The sequence below is a fragment of the Excalfactoria chinensis genome, chromosome 13, assembly GCF_039878825.1.
Source record: "Excalfactoria chinensis isolate bCotChi1 chromosome 13, bCotChi1.hap2, whole genome shotgun sequence".
Lineage (NCBI taxonomy): Eukaryota > Metazoa > Chordata > Aves > Galliformes > Phasianidae > Excalfactoria > Excalfactoria chinensis.
The window spans coordinates 15889280-15911324 of NC_092837.1; the positions used below are offsets into that span (position 1 = coordinate 15889280).

Below are 22045 nucleotides of genomic sequence, written 5' to 3' on the forward strand. Positions count from 1 at the left end.
GTCGTCGGGAGCCGCCCCGTCGGGCCGGACTCCGCCAGTAGCCGCTGCTGAGAGGCAGAACGGGAGAGGAGCCCCGGCACGCGCTTGGTGTTAAACCGCCTCGCTCTCTGATGACCACGGGCCCGACGGGGCGGGGAGGGGGAGCCCCGGTACCGGGGTACCAGTCCGGCGCGACACGGCCGTCCGGCGCGGCTCCAGAGCCGAGATTTTGTTTTCCTCATTTCCCCGCCCGCCGGAGGCCGTCCCCGAGCCTCCCGGTGCCTCCCGGTGCCCCCCGCTCCCGGAGCGCCGGCCCCGTCCCGCCCGGGGTTCAGCCCCCACCCGTTCCCGGGACTCAGTGCGGCCCCGCGAGCCGCAGCGGTTCTGTCCCGTCGGGCTCCGGCAGCGCCGCCGTGGGGGGGAAGGAGCCTCGGGAGCGTCGTGGCGAGACAACAAATCTCCATGGCAAGACGCGAAGCGCTCCGCGCACAGCGGGGCTCCGCTCGCTCGATGGGCCCCACTCCGTGGGCCGGGAGCCCGGAGAACGGCCGTCCCGTTCCGCTCGGGGTGACCGAGGGACGCTCCCCGTGTCTCGGCCCCGGCGAGGGGCGGCCGTCCGGTTCCGTCCACCCGGGCTCCTCCTTTCGATGGTTTCCGAAGAAAGTCTCCTCGCAGCCGCCCGGATCGCCCAGACGGCGATTCTTCACCAGAAAGAATCCGATGGCAGCACGGACCGGCAGCGGGGCCCGGCTGCGGACGTGCGCGAAGCCACGGCCGTGCTCACCCGCTCCGCCGCCCGTTGGGGCCGGGAGCCGCTGCCGTCGCGCGTCCCCTTCGGCGGCCTCGCGCTGCATCGCTCCACGCAGGCCGCGGGACCGGAGGCTCCGAGCAGCTGCACCGGGCGGGCGGAGGCCGTGCCCGAGGGGTGCGGAGCCGCGAGTCCCGCTCCAGCCTCCCTCGACGGGCCGACAGCGGGGACTTGCGGGAGCCTTCGAGGCTGGCGGGAGGGCTCCAGGGTCGGAAGTGGTGCGAGGTCCGCCCGGAGGGCGGCGCGGTACGGTGTAGCACGGTATAGTACGGTATGGTACGGTATAGTACGGTACAGTACGGTATAGTACAGTATAGCACCATACAGTACGGTATAGTACAGTACAGTATGGTATATAGTATGGTATCGTACGGTGTAGCACGGTATAGTACGATATAGTACGGTACAGAACGGTACAGCACGGTATAGCACAGTATAGTACAGTATAGCACGGTATAGCACCATACAGTACGGTATAGTACGGTATAGTACGGTACAGTACAGTACAGCACGGTATAGCACAGTATAGTACAGTATAGCACGGTATAGCACCATACAGTACGGTATAGAACGGTACAGTACGTTATAGCACGTTATAGCACGGTGTAGCACGGCGCGGCACAGCGTCACTCCGCACCGCCCGGCGCGGCACGGCACGGTATAGCACGGCACGGCATAGCACGGTATAGCACGGTATAGCACGGCACGACATAGCACGGCACGGTATAGCACGGCACAGCGCGGCGCGGTTCGGCGCGGCACCGCCCGTCCCTGCCCCGCCCGGTCCGCCCCTTCCCTCCCTCCCTCCCTCCGTCGCTCCCGGCCCGGCTCAGGCGCGGTGCGCGGTGCGGCCGCCCGTCGGCGCGGCGCTGCTGCCCGCTCGGCGGGGCGGCCGGCGGCGGGGCCGCTCTCTGCCGCCTCCCGCGCCCTCTCCTCGCTCCCGCAGATCTCGCGAGAGCGGCCGGCTGGTGGCCGCGGGGGCTGTTGCAGCGGCGGCGGCGGCGGCGGGCGGAGCGGCGGCGGCGGCGGGCGGCGGCCGGGGCGGCCGAGGCGGCGGCGGCGGGCGGCGGCGCGGGGGGCGCCGGGCGAGCGGCGGCGGAGCGGCGGCCGAGGCGGCGCGGCCGGGAGGCGGCGGCGGCGGCGGCGGCGGCGGCGGGCGGAGCGGCGGCATCATGGCGGACAGAGACAGCGGCAGCGAGCAGGGCGGCGGCGGCGGCGGCGGCGGCGGCGGCGGGGGCGCGGCGGGCGCCGGGGGGCCGGGCTCGGGCGGCGGCGGTCCGGGCGGCGGGCTGCAGCACGAGACGCAGGAGCTGGCCTCCAAGCGGGTGGACATCCAGAACAAGCGCTTCTACCTGGACGTGAAGCAGAACGCCAAGGGCCGCTTCCTGAAGATCGCCGAGGTGGGCGCCGGCGGCAACAAGAGCCGGCTGACGCTCTCCATGTCGGTGGCGGTGGAGTTCCGCGACTACCTGGGCGACTTCATCGAGCACTACGCGCAGCTGGGGCCCAGCCAGCCCCCCGAGCTGGCGCAGGCGGCCGACGAGCCGCGCCGGGCGCTCAAGAGCGAGTTCCTGGTGCGGGAGAACCGCAAGTACTACATGGATCTGAAGGAGAACCAGCGCGGCCGCTTCCTGCGCGTCCGCCAGACCGTCAACCGCGGCCCGGGGCTGGGCGCCGCGCAGGGCCAGACCATCGCGCTGCCGGCGCAGGGCCTGATCGAGTTCCGCGACGCGCTGGCCAAGCTCATCGACGACTACGGCGTGGAGGAGGAGCCGGCCGAGCTGCCCGAGGGCACCTCCTTGACTGTGGACAACAAGCGCTTCTTCTTCGACGTGGGCTCCAACAAGTACGGCGTCTTCATGCGGGTGAGCGAGGTGAAGCCCACCTACCGCAACTCCATCACCGTCCCCTACAAGGTCTGGGCCAAGTTCGGCCACACCTTCTGCAAGTACTCGGACGAGATGAAGAAGATCCAGGAGAAGCAGCGGGACAAGCGCGCCGCCGCCGCCGCCCCCGCGGGCTCCGGGGCCGGGCCCGAGCCGCCGCCCGAGGCCGAGGGCAGCGCGGCCGCCGCCGCCGCAGCCGCCGCCGCCGCCGCCGCCGCCGCCGCCTCCGGTCCGCCCGGCGCCCTGCTGCAGGCCGACGAGCCCGAGGAGGACTGACCGCCCGCCGGCCGCCCCGCCCGGCGCCGGGGCCGCGGACTCGGACTGCTCTCGGCCGCGCGGGCGGCAGGCGGCGGCCCGCGGCCGTCCCCGGGCGGCACCCCCGGAGCACCCCCCGCCCGGCAGCCTCCACCGAGCGACAGCAACGCCTCCGACCCGCCACCCATCGCTGGATGTCCCTCCACTTTTCCCACCGTATCAAACAGTAAGCAGCTGCTAAAACAAACAAACAAACAAACAAACAAAACAAAAAAGTCAAAAAAAAGTAATAACATTATATATGAACTGTGTTTCCTACTTGATTAAAAATATAAAGAACTGAGTGTTTATTTCCCTAATTAACCGAGAACTTTTGTACACGTTTAAGCTATTATTATTAAAAGTGTTTGCAAAAATGGTCAAGATTATAATATTGCTGAATTATATAAAAAGTCCTTTTCATGTTGAGCTAACATTTGACTTTAGCACAAAAAGAAAAAAAAAAAAAAGAGATATTTTAGAACACGTAAAATAATATTTTTAGTTTTTTCTTCTCATTTTGTTACCAAATTTCGAACCTTACATGGAGGTTACTATAGTATATTTGACACCCTATATACCTGTGATTAGAGATGTGTATATATATATGAGGGCTAGGCATGCTGTGTGTCTGAGCTTTGTCTAAATGTTATGCAGAAGTTTGTAGAGTTACAAGGTACGTAGGTTTAATTCATGCAAGGTAAACAATAAGTGCTCTCTTTTATACGATATGCATTGCATCTGGACCTTCGACATATAAAAATGGTCAGTGAAACTTCTGTGAACATGAAGAAAAATTATTAAAAAAGGCATTTAAATGAAATTTGCTAACTTGTGATTTTTACGTTGGAACCAAAGTTATTCAAATAGGAAAAAATTTAAAAAAAAAACAAAAAAAAAAAAGAAAAAGAGAGAGAGAGAGAGAAAAGTGAAGGGTTTCCTCCCGTAATATTTTTCTGCACCTGTTTGGTTTACAGCTCCGTAGGCGTACTGTCATTGTTGTGTATATGAGATGTTCATGTCTTGTTCATAATCCGTTGTTTTTATTCTTATTCTGTGTACTTTGGGCACTCAGACGCTGCGCGGTGCGGGGCCGGCCGGCCGGTGCTGCGCGGTGCTGCGGGCCGTGCCGTGCCGTGCCGTGCCGTGCCGTGCCGTGTCCCGCCAGCCCCGCCAGCCCCGCTCCCGGGCCGAGCTCCGAACCGAGATGATTTGTAATAATAGATTTTTACAGGTGGATTTTTGTTTTCTTTTTCCTTTTTTTTCTTTTTTTTTTTTTTCTTTTCTAAGTTGGTGTGCTTTTAATTGATTAACTTCTTGCTGCTGTATAGTAAAATATTAATATATTTTTATCATTAAACTGCTGCATGACTATCATCGTGACGAGTGAAGAAAAGGTGTTACAAAACAAAAGATGCCTTAAGCAGTACAACTGTAGTCGTTGGCCGGAGCTCGGCGGGCAGCGTTGGGCCGTGCCCCGCGCGGGGACACAGGGGGAGAGCGGAGCTCGGTGAGAGGAGTTTGTTTTCTGCTGTCTGCTATTTCCATTGCAAATTGTAATCCGTGTCCCCCTCCTCCCTCCCCCTTTTGTTTCGGAGATGTACTGTGAGTGTCAAAGCTGTTCCCGTCGTGCCGTGCCCACCCCGTCGGTGTTCGCAGTTATCGATGAGGCGTCGGACGTTGGGCGATTCTGTTTCTTTAACAATCACTGGAAATGTTGATAATGGCTTTCATGTGCACTTTCCTGATTTCGAGCAGTAAAATAAGCTTTCCGAGCTCATAATGTGACATTCGGAACGGTTCTCAATCGCGAGTCGGCATCGTCAGGCGGTGCCGCCCGGGGTCTCCCGCTGCGTCCCTTCCCGCTGTTACGGTGCTGCGTGCGGGGCGGGGGGCTCCGCCTCCAACCCCCGACGGCCCCGCTGGGCCGCACGGCGCTGCCCGCAACCCCGGCCTTCAAACCCCGGCCTCGGCCCGGCTGCGGTGCCGGCGGTGCGGGGCGCGGCGGGGACGGCCGTCGGGGAGCGGAGCCGGAGCGCTCCGTCCATCCCTGGGGCTTTTCTGGTGTGTTGGTCGTTGGTTTTTTGTTTCCCCCTTCCTCCTAGGACTTGGCAAATGATGATAATGAGAGAGTAAAATGACCGCAAAGGTTCGTGGGGTTTGGGCTTGCTTCGGGTTGCTCTCGCTTTTCTGGTTTTGGTTTGCTTCTTCTTTTTTCTTCTTTTTAACGTTTCGTCCGTTCCCGGAGGTGCTCGGTGCCTCACCACGGCTCCGATCTCTCAGTATTTAAATCAAAATGCAGAAGGCGCAGTTCGGTGCGGGAGAGGCGAGGTATATTTGACCATATGTGTTGTTTCTCAAAAGGACAGTATGCTCAAATGTGCCAAGGTCCCCAATTCCTGAGCAGCATGCCTTATTTTCCTCGGTGACATGCTTTTAAATGTCGTGTAGGATAGGTCCAAGAGCACGATAGAGCTGCTTTGTAACGACTGCGCGCAAGAAAACTTGAAATGCATTGCAATACTGACATTGCTTTGTTTCTGAGTTAAAGGGACTCTGTCAAGTAATTGACCGCTAAAATGCGACCTCCCTGTAAATGGTTCTGCACTAACGGAGAAATGTCCTCCGAAGTCAAAATCTTTTGTTTTGTTTTGTTTTGTTTCGTTACAAAAGAAAAGAAAACAGAACAAAACAGGACGGCTCTGCCTCTGAGAAGTTAAATAAAAAACCCAGACAAAAAGCACCAGCCGCTCTTGGTCCTGCCTCTTCTTTTGCGCTCCGGGCGGTGCTCGGTGCACGTCCAGCCCCGTTCCCCTTTCCCCGCTCCTCGCTCTCTGCCGGCCCGGACGCCGGGGCCGAGCGGAGCCGTTGGTGGCAGTGCGGGGCCGGGCCGGTTGCGGGGAGCCGCTCGGAGCCCCTCGAGGGCAGCTTGTGGGAGCGGTTCCTGTGTTGCCTTTCGGAACCGCACTGTAACCACCTTCTTTCTTTTTTTTTTTCCTTTTTTTTTTTTTTTATGATTAGCCGTAGTGTGACCTTTGTCCCTTCGAACTATGCAAGCTCTTAAATGTAAATGAGGGACCGGAGGAGGCGGTCGGTGCCGTTGGGTCGGATGGCGTCGGTGCTCTAACCGGAATACCGAACGATAAGGAGCAGTTTGCGCGCTGTGCGCGGCCGGAACGCACCTCTCTGTTCCGACGGCGGTGTTAATGTCGCGTAACGGGACGGCGGGGTCGGGAGGGGACCTCTTCTTAAGAGGGGATTTAACACTTTTGTAACTGGTTTTTGTTTTAATTTTTGTTCCATCAAACTCTAATATTTTTGTCAGTTTTTAGGCGTTTAATTTGTAAAATTAGATCTTGCTTTGTATTGGCGTTCAGAAAGTAGGGATTGATTTAAAATTTCTGGAGCCAAGCGGTCAAATACATTTGTAATAAAAAGTCAATGGATCTTTACCAGCCGTACCGACTGTTTTCATTCCGTGTTCGCGGCGGTGCAGCGCCGCTGTCCCCGAGGAGCAGAGGTGGGGAAGGAGCGGCGGAGGGCAGCGCGGTGTGTCGGTGCGGCTCCGCGCCGCTCGGCGGAGATTCGGTTGATACGCGGTTCTGCTGAAAGCAGCCACGCTTTTTCCTTTACGGTTTGTGCAAACCTCAACTTTTGGGCATGTCCTCACTCCGCGCTTGATTTAATTCAGTGCCCCAAAACGCTAAAATCGTATTTGGGGAGTTTGGTTCCCAGCATTTAAAACATCAGAACGAAACTCCACTCTCTGTTAAGGTGAAATGCTGCACATTACAGCTTTGCAGCCTTGGTCTCGCTCCTCCAGGCTCTGCCGCTTTCCTCTCTTCTCCAAGTTGAATGGATAAAACCTTTTTTTCCCTCTCCTCTCCTCTCCTCTCCTCTCCTCTCCTCTCCTCTCCTCTCCTCTCCTCTCCTCTCCTCTCCTCTCCTCTCCTCTCCTCTCCTCTCCTCTCCTCTCCTCTCCTCTCCTCTCCTCTCCTCTCCTCTCCTCTCCTCTCCTCTCCTCTCCTCTCCTCTCCCTTCAGAGGATCCACTGCATTTGGATCCTGCACCTTGCAAAGCACTGACACGGTTTGTTTCTTTCTTTGCTTAAACCCCTGTCCTCCCGTTGCTCTGTAGGGTGCAGACACAATCGGGTGGCCTCAGTGGAGGCCTCGGTCAGTAGAAGTCCTGACATGAAATGACAAGAATGCTAGAACGGGCTTACACTGCGGGGAACGCGTTTGGGAAATTCAAAGTACAGCCAGAACCAGCAAACCTCCTGGCTTTGCTATTCTGACATGCCAAAAACAGCCTCCATTTCTCTTAGGTGAGCTGGAAATCAGAGGGTGGAAGCAAGTTGCCTCCCAACTGCACGTTCTTTTTGCTCCTTCAAAATCTTTTTGCTCCCTCCCGGCTTGGATCATTTGGTGAGAAGTCTCACCTGCCCCAAAAGCTGGCGAGTTTTCCTGCTGGGAATTCTGTCAAGATTTATTTATTTTTAATTGCAAATTTTAAATCCTGTTTTATACCTTTTTATTTCTTTCCTTTTGCTTTGATTTTCTGTCAGGCTTACCCGAACTCTCCTCTTCTTCCAGTCCTCCTCTGCTGCCTTCCTGCTGCTATCACCGCAGACATCTAGTAGCTGAGGGCCACAGCTCTGCTGCCTCTTGGCTCTCTTACAGGGAGCCCCACGCCAGGCTTTGCAGTTCTTGCACATGCACTTCTTTCACCGAAAGTTTTGCTCTCTCGGTTTTGTTCTCTGACATGCAAGGATGGGTGGAAGGATCAGAACTTGGGGTGGCAGAACGGAGAAGCTGTCTGCACGCAAAGTCTTGTCAGAATGTTTTGACACAGGTGACAAGGTAAACAACATTTTTACCCCGAGTCCTGGAGCTGGCACGGTCTCCTGTGCCACTTGTAACAGTGAAGGATAATTTCAACATAGAGCATTTTTTCGAGCCGACGGCTCCTTTCCTCTGGTTCCTTCCACATGAGTTAGCTCTCTGGCACCGCAGAGTGTTGTGCGTGGGCTGTGAACGTGGCAAGGAGGCGTGTACAGATAGTTTTCAGCTAGTTAAGGTTAATCCGATGAACTCTCCAAACGGTGACATTTCTGAAAATCCTGCTTTAACCGGAGCCCGATCTTTGGACCCGAAGCACGTGGCGTTCGTTTTTCCTTTTGCGTTGGCTCTCCTGTGTCGAAATGACTGAGAGTGCCGGGCTGACGGCGCCTGTAGAGCGCTGCTCCCTTTCGGCTGCTGAAGTCCCTGCGCCGGAGCGGGACAGCCCTGCGAAGTGCACGCGGGGCTGGGGGGCGATGCCGTCTCCCTGCTGTCGCGCTGTCTGTGCCGGGTTGTTGCCCTGGGTCTGCTCTGCGAGCTGCTTTGCCCCCGCCTTCCCTCTTTGTTATTTTTTGGAGGATTTGGGCTCCTGCCGGAACTGTTTCAGTGGTACCCACAGGTCGGGGCGGTGAGCCCGCTGGGCAGCGCAGCGCATCTCACTGCTCGCACAGTGCCGGGGCTGCGAGCACCGCTGGGCCACGCGTCGCTTGGAGCTGCTGCAAGTCAGAGTGGTGTGGATATCACGCAGAAGTAGATGCCAAATGTCAGTTGTTAGCTGTCCCGAGAGTTACTCTACGAACAGCATGCGGGATATTCTATTGCAGTGAGGACAGTGTAAAAGTTGTTGTTGGGGAAATGCAATGGAAAGGTGCGGGCTTTGCCCGCGGCGTGGAGGATGCAGCGGCCGCCGATGAAGACGCGGAGACGGGAGCGGGGCCGGGCGAGAGGAACCAGTGCTGCACACAGGTTCTCTCGACCCGCCGCAGTGCCGGGGCTGCGCGCTCGGCTAAGCCGCCCGAGAGTGCGGAGCGTCTCGGCGGGCTCTGGGAGAGCGTGCGGTGGGATGGGGGTCAGGCTTCGAGCCCGAAGGCTGCGAGAACCTCTTCCCCAAAGCCCCAGCCCCGGGGCTGCCGTGCGCGGGGGAACAGCGGGGGCACAGCCCCTCTCGGGGCCGAACCCGAGCTGGAGCGGCGGAGCTCCCCGTAGCCGCGTTTGTAGTAGCTGGAGATATGTGGAGAGCTCGGTGGGCGCAGTGCTGCAGAAGAGATAGGGTTGAATTCCTATCGCAAGGAATGAGGTGTGTTTGCACAGTAAACGCCATCTGAAGTGAGGAAGAATAAAGATAGAGGACTGGCTTTGAGCCTTGGCTGATGATAACGAGACAGGACGAATGGCCGCACGGTCCGAACAGAACTGTTCAGATGGACGCGGCAGGCACACGCGAGCCCGGGGGAGTCCGGCCCTGAGCTCAGCCCCCCACGGCCACCAGTGGCTGGGACTGCATTGTGCCCAGGCCAGGCTCGGGGTGCTGCACGGGGCACTGCAGGGGATCCAAACGGCCTCCCCTGACTCCTTAGCTTGGCTCAGGAGCACGCTTGTGCAGCAGATCTCTGTTATATGCACAGTATACCTTTGAAAAATACGTGTCTTCTTTTAGGTTTAGGACACGTAGGAAACTGAAGTGAAAAGAGGGCTGTCTACAGCGCTGGCACTGGAGGTTTGTTCTGAGCCTTCCTGGCTGAGGTTTTTTTCTGAAACACTATCTCAAAATATGCAGGAAGTGAAGAAAAGCTTCATTCTTTCTGCTGCTGACTGGAGAGGCAAGAGGTGTGGGGTTATTGCAGAGGACGATGTGCCCCTCTCGATGGTGCAGGCTGGGAGCGAGAGGCTGCTGGGATCTGACCTGCCATAGGGATGCCTGAGTGCTTCTTTAATAGGTTTGGACCTCTGTATGTTAAAACGCTGTGCTGGTAAGCGTGTTCACTTCTGTGGAGAGCTATTTGTAAAGATGACTGCATGACCATGTTAACTCAAATGAGTTTGGGTTTCCTGTTAGACATGGTGACGAGACTGTTTTCTCAGTCCCCACTGGCAACTGTCAAGGAGTCAGAGCTCATGTCTTTATTGACAGCATCTTGGTGGGTTTGACTATCAAGTGACACTGTTCTGCTGGTACGTGCCTTCAGAGGTGTCTCACGCTGTCATGCAGGGTGCAGCTGTGGCTCAAGGTGATGAGCTTGGTGCCCAGGGTACAGGGCTGGCATGCACGGACAGGTCCTGTGTGTGCAGATCCTGTGTGTCACCAGCGGTGCTGATGCATCACCCAGTGCTGGGACAATGCTGCAGGCTTCCCTTGGAGGCTGGAGGAGGCTGCCGTGCATCTGTGGAACCACAGAACAGTTGGGTTGGAACAGTCCTTACAGCCCCCCAACCCCATTCCTGCCATGGGTCAGCTGCTCCTCCAGGTCAGGCAGCTCAGGGCCCATCCTCGGCATCCTGGGGCACCTCCAGGGATGGGGCATCACAGCTCTCTGGGTGGGCCAGGTTGCCCCTGTTGTAAATGTATGGCCTGTGTAATCCTTCTGCTGGGAGCGGGGAGTGGAGAAAATGAGCAGTGGCCTTTTTTTTTTTCAATCTTTCTGTTGCTGGTGAATGTCTTGATGTGGAATCAAGCTCAGATCACCAGATGCTTGTGAGATCTGCAGCACCCTTCAGCCGGTGCATTACTCTGGTCATGGGCTGGGAACAGAATTTTCTCCTTCTACCTTTGCTTGGGTAGAAAGGCATGCTGCCGTGTGCACCTTGGGCAGCACCTGTGTGGGTGGGACACCCGGGGGCATCGCTGCCATCTGAAGGGCAGCCTCTCTGCTCGGCATGTCCCACACCTCTGCATGGGACTGGCTGTAGTGTTTCACAAGGAAGTATCTTCTGTTTCTCTGTGGTTGCACCACAGTCGGTGAGTGCAATGGAAGCTGTTGGCTCTAGTGCTGTAGTCTTCTGAAGTTTGGAATGCGCTTTTTCCAGGCTTGCCTTTTGTTCTGGTATTTGTATAGGCAGAGGAGCTCAGCCAGGCCATGTTAGGAGCACGTGTCACCTCGTCAGCAGTGTCACCTCGAGACTCACACCGTAGCCAGGGCTGTGCGGCTCATCCCATCAGCAGCAGCAGGCCCAGCTTTCACATTTCTGGGCAAAATGAAGGTTTACCGATCTGTCAGTGCTTCAAGACATTGTGGGGCTAGGCAGCGTAGATGAAGGATTTTGTGAAATCTGGTATTTAAACCTCCCACTCAAATGATGATGAGGAAAGCTGGCAACGTAGCATTGGCTTATCAGGAGCTGTGTGGGCAGGTCAACTTGAGAAAAATATTGTGTGAACGGCACCAGAAGTGGAGAAGAGAAGCCAGAGACTTGTCGGGTGTGGGGTTGTAACCACGCTTATCTTTCTTTTTCTTAAAAACATTATTTTCTTTGAGTAATAAAGGATGGTTACCCTCGCCAGGCGCTGCTGCATTGCAGCTGGACCAGCCAGGCAGGACCCCGAACACAACAAGGACTAGATATTGAGAACTGTTTTTCTAGCATAAATAATTCTGAACTAAGCACTGCAAATTAGTGTAATTGACATCTCTACTGTCAGGAACACAAACAATTTGGTTTGCGGGTGCGTCTTTTGACAAGGCTGTGTTTGGGGGCTCTTTCAAACATACTTAAAGGAAAAACAAAATAGGAGTCGCGCTAAGTGAGCCGTGCAGGTTGCTGAGAGGCCACGTGTAACAGTCAGTCAGACTGTTTTTAAAGATTGACTTCATGTGATCACAAAGTCAAAATCTTAGTTTAATTATGGGAATGGAAGAATATCAGCTTGTTGTACTAGTTAGAGCAAAAAGAAGTACAGATTTGGGAGTGGTGACACTGTGAGCTTCTGAAAGCACTTTGAGGGCAGAGTTACTGAGCTGGTGGAGAGAACAGGGAATTAAACCATCTGCGGGTGCTCATGGTCTGTCCTCACCTCTGCACTGACTTCTGTTTGAGCAAATTCGACTTGGAACTGGTCGGAACTAAGGGAGCGGGTTATAATGTCATGTAAGCCTTGGCTGTGTGGTTCTCTGCATGCTGAAAGGGGCTGCCAGAGGGCAGAAAGGGGCTCCAGGAGGGACAAATGCAGAGGACTGATGGAGGGAAGTGTGGGCTCCGCTCCTGATGATGGTGATGCAGTCCGTCTGATATATGGAAAAATGGATCTTGGAAGATATCAGAGTGCTTAGGGCAATCCTGGGGCTGTCATCGTTGTGTACGAAAAGCTGAGATACATGAGAAGCTATATTTGGTTGCCTGGGAAGAAGACAGCATGCAGGATATCATGGTGCCGCTTTCCAGAAGACTTAATGCATGCTGAGAAGACGATAGAAAGGGTCAGCAGGTGAGCTGTCATTGCTTTGCAGTGGAGGCTGGTCTCCACTTCAGCTGAAGAGGAACTGGGGTGGTGGCACAGAAAGTGGACAAGGTTTTGGGAGGAGTGTTAGAAGTAGCTCTGGGGGAAGGCTGCCATCCGAGGCTGAGCTGAGGTGCACCTGGAATATATGGCCATTTTTGCTGGAGGGCATGGGGTAATTTTCAGTGCACGTGAGGCACAGGGAGGCTGGGAGCAGAGCTGTGGGTGCTGGAAGAGCAACCAGATGTCAGACTGGAGATTTGAATGAGAAATAGGCGTGTGGTCAAAACAAGAAAGAAGTCTGTGTGCCAGTGTGGAAACATGACATAAAAATAGTCCGAGTAGACTGCTCAGTGGTTTTAAAAGACCTTGACATAGCTGGCCTGCCTGAAGGGAGGAAGATGATGAAAATACTGCAGTGGCTTCCATCAAACTATACAGGATACGTGGGTCATAAAGGTGTGAAGGAGCACTCAATTTAAAAGTTGCTATAAAATCCAAGAGGAAATTGGAATAGTGGTCAAACCTATGTCGGAGATAAATCCCGCACTGTAATGAAACAGAGGTATTGGGACATCTTCTGTTCCAGACAAAGAAAAGGTTACGGATTTCATGGGACGTGAGGGAAAAACAAGCTCGTGTGTCTTCATAAACCTGTTAGAAAAGGTAAATTCAATTACGTCCGTGCTATCTGGCCAGATGGTTTTGGAAGGAACTGGCTAACATTTTGGTGAACAAACATCTTGATTTACTTAAAGAATCATTTATTTTAACAGCCTGTTGTAGAACTAGCCTTGATTTAGGACTAAAACGTAAGAACTGGTTCAAGATATAATTACAGCTGAGTCGTTAAATAGCAGTGACCACAGTACAATTACAGGTTCAGCATCCTCAGGGGTGGAAGACACTTTACTAAAAAGGAGTCTTGCATTATAAAACATTGCAGGGGAGAACATCAGAAAAGCAAAATTGCGAGCCTGGTCAAGGTAGCCTTGAAAGGTTGCAGACACCCAGGTTAGGCAGAGCTCTGCCATGAAGGAACTCCAGAGCTGAAGTGCAAGACAGACCAGTAAAAGCTGTATAAAAGGAGGGACTTCTGGAGCAAGGCTTTTTGACAGGACAGAGGTCCAGCTCTCCCAGAGTGTGTTGGAAGAGCCGTGCTGTGCAGCAGGTCACAAATTTAGTTTGTGGAAATTGATCAGTTTATCAGGAATGTTTTGGAGAGCTGGAGACCCTGGGGAACAAACGGTATTTTAAGCATATAAGCGAGAAGGCTCCTCAGAGGATCTAAACATGTAGCACTGAAGACATGCTTATACTTTCTGCACTAATTCATATTGTATAGAATGCTCCGAAAATAATGCTTCCTATTTATTTCCACAGAAGTTGCTACAGATGCAAGGAGTGCAATAACACTATCTGATAGAGCAAATTCTCAGCTACAAAATACTATTTTTCAGCACTATTAGCTGTGCATTTTTTGCCAGTGACGAACAAGAGCCTGCATGCCATGCTCGTAATAATCTGCACCAGCAGAGGTGATCACTGTCACTGTCGCCACTGCAGAAATGCACTATCCACCACCACACTGTGCTCACATCCACTGTTCGGTCTCCAGAAGCAATCAGCAAGTCTTGAATACCAATGGGGGCCATTTTTTCATCATGGAAGAATCCAGTTCCACACCTCTGCTCCACACACACTTCCATGTCAGATGCCATTCTGTCAGACCGCCCTTTTACTGCCATCTGCCACACAGCAACAAAAAATGTAACAGGATATTGGTGGAAAGTCCAACCTCTGCTCTCATCCCACCAACACCTGCCTCTGACAGTGTGGGCTGACATAACAAAATAGGAGGCATTACTTCTGGAGCATGGGGTGTGTTTGAGAGGCACTTGGTCTTTTCAAATGGCAAGGATAAAGAACGTCTCTCTGCAACTTATGCATTTGAGGCAAATACGACACAGCAATGTAGCAAATCTAAGTGGAGGAGTAATGTGCACCCACCTACACAGGAGTTTTTAAAGAGCTGGGGACAGAAACTAACTACTAGCTAAAGTTAGTGGTAATTATAGGGTCTCCTAAAAAAATAGCTTGGTATCCTCCATGATTAGATAACATTATAATGGTGTAAGATCATTATTAATAACAATAAAATCATTGTTATTAATAATAGTAAAATTATTAAACAGGGCACGTGGAATTGCAGACCAGCAATTACTTGTTTGAGAAGGAGTAGCTAAAATAGTATTGCACGTCAGTTTGTGCTAGTTTGAAAGCAACATGCCTTCTGCAAGGAAAGATCTGGTTTTCCAGGTAATCTGTGCAAACCTTTTAACCTGTTGGCAAACGGCAGGATGCAGAGAAATTGGGGGATTTTTATCTGGATAAATATGGGTAAATACCTGGATGCCTTCTTTTGCTACCGCTGATGTTGATCACTGAAACAGCTCAGGGTAGAAAGAAGCTTAGTCTGAACTGGAGATGGAAGGTTTTCTATTGTTGGAGATAGGGGTATTTCTTGAGTAGATCTGCAGACTTTGAGCAAGTGAGTTTCCTCTGGGAAGCACTGATTTGTCAGAACCAGAGTTGCAGGCTGGAAAAGGGTTGATTTTCTCTGGACTTATCTGGTGAGCACATCTAGATCAAAGTATGGTTGGCCAAAGAGGAGACACGAGCACAGAATACTTGGCAGTATGACATTTCAATTCCTCCTGTGATCTGGCAGCCCCAGTTCAAATCCTGACCATGTGCACAGGCTGCCACATCCCATAGTATTCCTCAGCAACCAACAAATCCGGATGTATTCAGCTTTTTGTTTGTTTGTTTGTTTAATGAAACCAAACCAAGCAAAAATAAAACCTAAAAGTTGTTGGATTTGGAGGTAGGCAGAAAGAGAAGATATGGGGAGAAAGGCCTATCCAGTTCTTTCCAGGTCTCATCTAGCTCTGAGCTTTAGGCTGCCCACACACATATGTGAACACGTGCATGCAGACCTTCTCTGCCTCCTTCCCAAGGGATCTAGGAGGTAAGCTGCTGAGAGCAGGAGCAGCCCTTTGCTGCTCTAGTTCAGTGTAAGGCTTCTTAACTGTCTGAATGTCCCAACAAGTCCCCTGGCTCAGAGGAGCATGACAAAGCTGGGTGCGGGCAGCCTGCAGTGGTAGGGACCAGCCTCTGCTAGGAGAGGCCATGGATTGAGAGAAAAAATATCAGTGATGCTCTGGCAATATTGCTAGGCTTTAAACGTCTTGCTCATTCAAGAGGAAGAGTGTCTTCCCCTCAGCATCTGATTTTGGGTAGAAAAACTAAATGAACTGAAGGTGCCATAGAAATTAACTGTATTACAGAGTTAGGTGCTAATGTCTTAGAGGCTGCTGTGTTTGAACTCATATGTAACACCGTTCATTACGTTCCCAAGTTGTTTCTCCACTGTTTTCCCTTGGTAAGCTGGCAGTTGCCACTGGCACAACCTTTGTCCCCCTCCTCGAGAAATACCAATGTCATAATGTTACTCAACTCTAGTGAAATTGTATCAGCTGACTTTGAAGTACACAGTATAAAAACGTCGTGGTATGCTTGCATGGTAGCTATTTGATGTATGAAAATGCAAAATCTCTTGTGCTCTCTCTTTAGGAATTTGGGCTTTGAGTTTCACTGGGGAGTGCTGTGCATACCCAACTGCATGGGATCAGGCCCACCTTTTTTAAAGACATGTTTCACATCTGAGATTAGAGACGTTCCAGAAGACAAATCAGCAGAAAGAGCTGTCTGTTCTTGGCTCAGATGTTAGTAGTGACGTGTACTAAAGGCTGTCCTTCCACTTAGAGAACTGCGCGGTTGCTTCTGTTCTGTCAAAGGTCTGGCATTTTGGCAAAGGTGTTTTTTTTTCTATATGTACTGAGCCTTTAAACCCTTTTAGGTACATACAATTATCACTGGTATTCTATAAATTAGCTCTCTGCTAGTATTCACATTGGACTAGACCTAACATTCTGAATGTCAAAGATCCAAAATGGAAATGAATTGATACCGTTTTATGCAGTTCTGCCCAATGTAGTGGTGTGTTGGTTTGTTTGTAGAAGTACCAGCAGTGCTACATCAGTCTTCCCTGCTTTACTTGCAGTGATTCTCTGTGGGAGAGCCCAAACGTGTAGGCTGGATGCCCGCTTCACTTTCAGTTTAAAGTTATGGACTGAAAGATGCAGGTTTAAATCTATTTTTCCATCCTTTGGTGACACCAAGGAATTTTTGTGATGAGATCCTTGGCTGAACTCGGCCATCACACGGAGATAATGCATCTTTTCCATTCTTTTGTTTTGCTGTCGATCAGGTATTTTTTTTTTGTCATGTAAAATGTTAAACCATTTGAGTAAAAATCACTCCGCTGTCTGTCAGATACAACCCCTTCTCGTCCTGTAAATCCATTTAGGCTTGATTATTTGTAGTCTTCCAGGAAAGGTCGACAGAATGTGCATTCCCAAGGCCAGCACCTGCCCCCAGTGAGGTAGGAAAGCCCTTCTGTAAAGGCAGCGCTCTGCAGGCACCCATGGCTCTCCGCTCCAGGCGCTCTCAAGCCACAGCAGGGCAGGGTTGTGGGGCAGGCTGGGCCACAGCAGGGCGGGATGGCAGCCCAGTCCCACATCTGTGCCCCACTCGGGCAGAAAGCACATTGCTTTGGGTGCAGGTGCTGGGCGGGTGCTGGCAGGCTGTGCACTGGGCACAGACAAGCTGGGGTGCTGTGGTGCCACGCACCAGCCCGGCACCTGCAGGTCACCCAGCATGCTCCCTGCCTTTGGGTCCCAGGAAAGGGAAATCAGGACTTGTTCGGGTTAAGAAAACACAGTGAGAGTGACACCAAGTCCCTGGAGAGCGGTGATTTTTCCCGCAGTAGTGCCAGCTGCTCACACCTGCTTCTTTTCAGCCATTGCCCATGGTTTGGTTTTGTTGGGTTCTTAGCCATGTTGACCTCATGTTTGCAAATATTATTGGTAATATAATGCTATATGTACAAATGTCTGTGTGGCTCGTGTATGTTTCTGTGGTTCAAATGAGCCACAGAATTCTGGAATTTCATTGTATTTTGGTTAAATGTTGGACTTTTAACTCTTCTACTGTATGGCTTCTTGATTTATCTTGTCCAATGTGGACCAATTCTCTATTTTTGGAAATAAATAAGCATGTAAATAAAATGAATGGGTTTATGCCACTTACAAGAAAATGCTTCATTTCAAATATTCACTCAGCTTTGTATATTGTATGGTATCTCATGGTGCGGACGACCCATCGTAGCCTAGGGGCTGAGACTCGAGCAGCCTTCGCAGTGAGATACCATATTATGTGAAGTCATTGCCAGGTGGTGTCAGCCAGACAGACACTGTAGGGCTGAGGGCTGAGCGGCAGTCTTGTGGAGGAGGGGGGCCTGGAAAGCAGTGTGTAGTTTGAGAGGAGCAAAGATAAGTGACCTGGCTTTGTGGTGCACATGCGGCTTCTGGTTTGAGGTGTCCCTGTCCCTATTGCCAGCAAATACAGGGTGCCTGGGGCCAGCCCTTGGCCTCTGCCCACAGCACAGTCCGGCAGCACATCCCGCTGGCGCATGGAGAGCGGGAGCACTATGACATTTTTTTTCTTCTCCAGATAAACCAATATTTACCAGTAATCCTGTGTTTCTGTTTTTGTTTTTTGGCAGACTTTTACCAGTAAATATCGGTTTATTCCTGAAACCAGAAGCCCTAAACATACCTTTGTTTATAAGGTCAGTTGCCATTTTGTCTCTCTCGTTCCCCACTCCCCCCAGTACAAACTGGCAGGTGTTTGAAAGGTACCGAGCTTTCTTTCTAGTTTTCCTGCTCTGCAACTCTGGAAATGGAGCCCACAGGACCTAGAGCCTCCTCTTGGTAACGTAGACTGAAGTTTACAGATTATTATTTAACACTTTAAAGTCTGCTTTTAAGGACAGCGGTGCTCCTGTCTGCCTGGGACGGGGCTGGTAGCAATGCCTGCAGATGCATGACGTGGTTCACCTTCCCAGAGCCCGTGGGCAGGTGTCTCACGGAGCATCTTCAGGTTTGGGCTTGGAAAGTAATGTCTCCAAAAGTATATGCTGCACAACGTTGTTTCGGTTCGACAGTGACGAGGATGGGGGGAGGGTGGGAACCGAGTAGGGATATGCCTTTTTCTGATTCTTTTTTTTAATTTTCTCCATATTCTCCTAGAAAACAAAGCTTCTGGTTTGGAAAAGAAACATAAAGTGGGGAGGAGGGAGAGAATTTGAGCACTGCCCATCCTAAAATAGTTTTAAACACTTCCTCCGAGGCTGATGGAAAAGGCAGGTGAAAGGCCTGATCCTTAAAAGGACATTGCTAGGTATTGGGACTCCAAAAGCAGCTGGTGCTTCTTGATGGCCGCAATTGATTTGGGTAATTGTCAAAATTTGGTCTAAGACAAATCAGCTTGGGAGAGCTGAAGACTCCCTTTTTTTCCTACGAGTTTGCAACCCAAACGCTGCAGTACTGTGCTGATACTTGTGAAACAGCAAAGCTGGCGAGGAATAGAAAACGAGCTGATTTCATGGTCCCAGCCAAATCTTCTTTTTCTTTTGAATGAACAAAATGAAAAAAAAAATCATAATAAAAACCACTCCAAGCCAAAAAAAAAGGCAACCTCCATAGAGCAAGCAGAACAGCATCTCCAGTGCTTTGATTTGGTTGGCAAGAGCATTTCTGGTATAGTTGCAACCTAACTATGTCCCTTTAAGACTAGCTTCGTCTCAATGAAACAAAAGACAAGGTTTTGCACTGTAGAGCAGATCAAAGCTCCTGCAGCCTTAGTTGGAGTCCGTAATGACAGGAGTCTTCCAGCTGTACACTCTGAGCTGAAAACTACCTTTCCTCCCCTTTTGCAGCCTGTGTGGTTCTGATTGCTGGCAGTTCTCTAATACAGCTTTAATCTGAGCAGTTGAGGCTGGTCCCACCTTACCTTCAGACGTCTTGCGGAGGACTCCTGTTACCACTTTGGTACCCAAAAGCTACGCCCCACCATGCGAAGTCACTTGTTTTTTAAAAGGCAGTGATAGATTTCCGTCTCTAGTTCTAATGGGAAATTACATTGCGATGAAGTTTATGAGACATTGTTCATATATTCATAATTCCGTGGCAATCCCAAATCGGAGGACGGATCTGTTAAAGGTATATATTAGTCTAGATTTTTTCTTATTGTAAATACTGTAATTTTATAATACTGTCAATATTTTATTAACTTAGAAATATTTAACAGAGTTCAACCTATTGTAGTTGATTTATTTATAAGTTTATGTTGCAGCCAATATTGAACTGCATTCTAATGTAAGATTAACTTTCAGCATGTAAACGTTGATTTAATCTATCATTGGAAAGATTAGAATACAGAAAATTCTCACTCTTAATCTGTGATATTTATCCCCCGATTCCCAGTTCAGAGTCTTTAATGAAACAGTGCAAGATTTCAAAAGCTGATGAACTGCAGTTGGATGATGTCATTGGAAAACTTGAATCTTGAAATGTACCTGGCTGTTTTTACTCTGTTGGTAGTGAATAAGACTGCTTCAGTATCTAAACTTTAAAGTACAGAAGTCTTTATTTGGAGCAAAGGGACACTCTCAGATGAACACTGGGCTCTTGTTTTAAGGAAAAAAAAAAGAAAATGAAGCACAACTCCCGTCCCCAGCACACGCATGTAAATTCCATCTCAATCACAAAGAAAATACGCTTTTTCTCCTGGTTTTATTGGCTCTAAGCACCCCTGCAGCGGTGCAGCCAGGTGAGCTGCCGGCCGTGGGCTCTCACTGTTCCAGGCGCAGACTGGGGGCCTTCACCAGGTGCAGGGCTGCACACTGTGGCCTTGCAGGGCGCAGGTCCGGCCCCTGGCACTGGTTATAACCACTGTCAAGGTGGATGAAAGTGTGTAAAATTGACCCTTTGTTAGACTGAATTTTCTCTTCAGAAATCTGCTTTTTTTTTCTCCCCCCCCCACGTATATCTCCCTTTAGCCTGAAAGTGTCCCTTTAGCAGTACAAAGATGTTCACTTTCTCTAAAGAATTATTACAAGTTACTTTTAGATAGAGGAGAACTCATCTGTAACATGTTTGCGACGTAACTTGCATAAAGATATCAAAAAGACATAAAGGGTTTTCATGGCAGTTGGTATTTTCTGGAGTGTAAAAGTTAATCTTTATTAGAGATGTGCCAATCTATACTGCTTTATTGTAGTGTTGTTACACTTAGGCATTTCAGTTACCTTACAAATATATACTGTAACAGTATACTTTGTACAGATTTATTTAAAATTTATTTGAAAACTGAAATAAATTAGGCAGAAAATAAAGATATTTATTTTTCATTTGACTATGTAAGAAGGTATCATTCTTTTGGTTTTAGTGCACTGGTGTATCAAGCCTCAGAACCACTGTTTGCTTCAGTTCATGGTACGCTTCCTAGACACTGTGGATACGTGTGTGTGCACTGTAACGCTTCTACGTATTGCCAACAATGGAGTCCATTGCTTTATACATCCCACAGAGAAGCTCTCCACCATTTATTTTGTTTTCTCATCGGAAAGGTGTGCGTTTTTGAACAGAGTTGTTACAAGTTCCGCCACCCCACTTTCACATCAGCTTATGCCAGTGCCAGGATGGGAGGATTTGCCTGCGTACCTTCCCCAGTGCAGCACAGCATCGCAGGGAGCAGTTCAATGTGTGTCCTTTGGGCTTTGCGTAAAGCAAACACAGAACAAGAAAAATCAAGATGTTAAATTCATTAGAAAACAAATTCCTCATTGTACAGCAGTATGGAAATCTCTAGTCAACCTGCCATTAATAATAGAGTCTTATTTTTTGAATGATCTATTTAAAAGAACAGCCAGCATTGTATTTGCTAGTAAAGCTGAAGTGTTTACATGGAGTTACTAAATAAATTATTTGATCTAAGATGGCTCTCATCAGTGCTGATTTTTAATGCTGAAAATTGACCTTGGCAGACGCTTCTTTAGTTTGTTTAGTTTGTGCTGTTCTTTAAAATCTCCCAAAGCAAATTTTTTAATGCATCTTTTTGTTTTAAATTAGGTTCTGAGGAAGACGCAAAACATGCATTTCCTGGGAGGTCAGACAGGAGCGCTCCCAAAGGTTTCCCAACGCTCTCCACATCACGGTGTGTCCCTCACTGTCCCAGGCTAAGGATCTAAGGATCCTATTGCTGAAGGGTGCCGTGGGCTGACAGCCCTGCAATGAGCAGCTCCACGTGGCTGCCGTTCTCCCAGCTCTGAGTGCCGGGCTGTCAGAGAATCGCAGAATCATAGAATGGCCCGGGTTGAAAAGGACCACAATGATCACCTCGGTTCGACCTCCCTGCTACGGGCAGGGTCGCCGACCGCCAGACCAGGCAGCCCGGAGCCACATCCAGCCTGGCCTTGAATGTTGTCTCTTATCTTGCGGACAGATAGGTGTTTTTTGACTGGAAGGTAATGGCAGAGAGGCAAAACACCACCCTTCCTTCAGGGCGGTCAGACCCGGTTCTGGGCGGGCTGAACACACAGCATGCGGTTCGGTTTAGTTTTCAGCTGCAGGGAAGCCCCGCGCCCCAGGCTGGAGGCCCCGCCTGCGGGCCGTTGTGTGCGGCCAGGCTGGACGCCGGCCACGGGCACCCTGAAAGCGCGTTGCCCGCAGCGCAGCTCCCTGCTGCCCGGAGCCGAACCGGCCGGCCGCATCGGGGCCTGGAGCCGGGCCTGGCACGGGAGAGCTGGCCGGCAATGCAGAGTGTGCGGAGCGAGGTC

The 22045-nt window shown here is 51.1% G+C and overlaps 1 protein-coding gene across 5 annotated transcripts; it reads left to right on the plus strand.

Moving 5' to 3' along the window:
- The first annotated feature begins 1959 nt into the window (after positions 1-1959).
- PURA (purine rich element binding protein A) lies at positions 1960-21416 on the plus strand. 5 transcript variants are annotated; one of them, XM_072348706.1, is made up of 3 exons: positions 1960-3154; positions 17930-17995; positions 19145-21416. In XM_072348706.1, exon 1 carries the CDS (start codon positions 1960-1962, stop codon positions 2947-2949), a length of 990 nt encoding a protein of 329 aa, XP_072204807.1. In that variant the 3' UTR covers positions 2950-3154; positions 17930-17995; positions 19145-21416. The 5 variants fall into 5 exon arrangements, with proteins under 5 accessions (XP_072204807.1, XP_072204804.1, XP_072204805.1 ...); XM_072348703.1 differs by having other exon boundaries at positions 1960-19427; positions 20656-21416; XM_072348704.1 differs by having other exon boundaries at positions 1960-17995.
- Positions 21417-22045: the final 629 nt, after the last annotated feature.

What these genes read in the sequence shown, in the direction of transcription:
- PURA (XM_072348703.1), top strand. Translation starts at nt 1,960, where the DNA reads ATGGCGGACAGAGACAGCGGCAGCGAGCAGGGCGGCGGCGGCGGCGGC.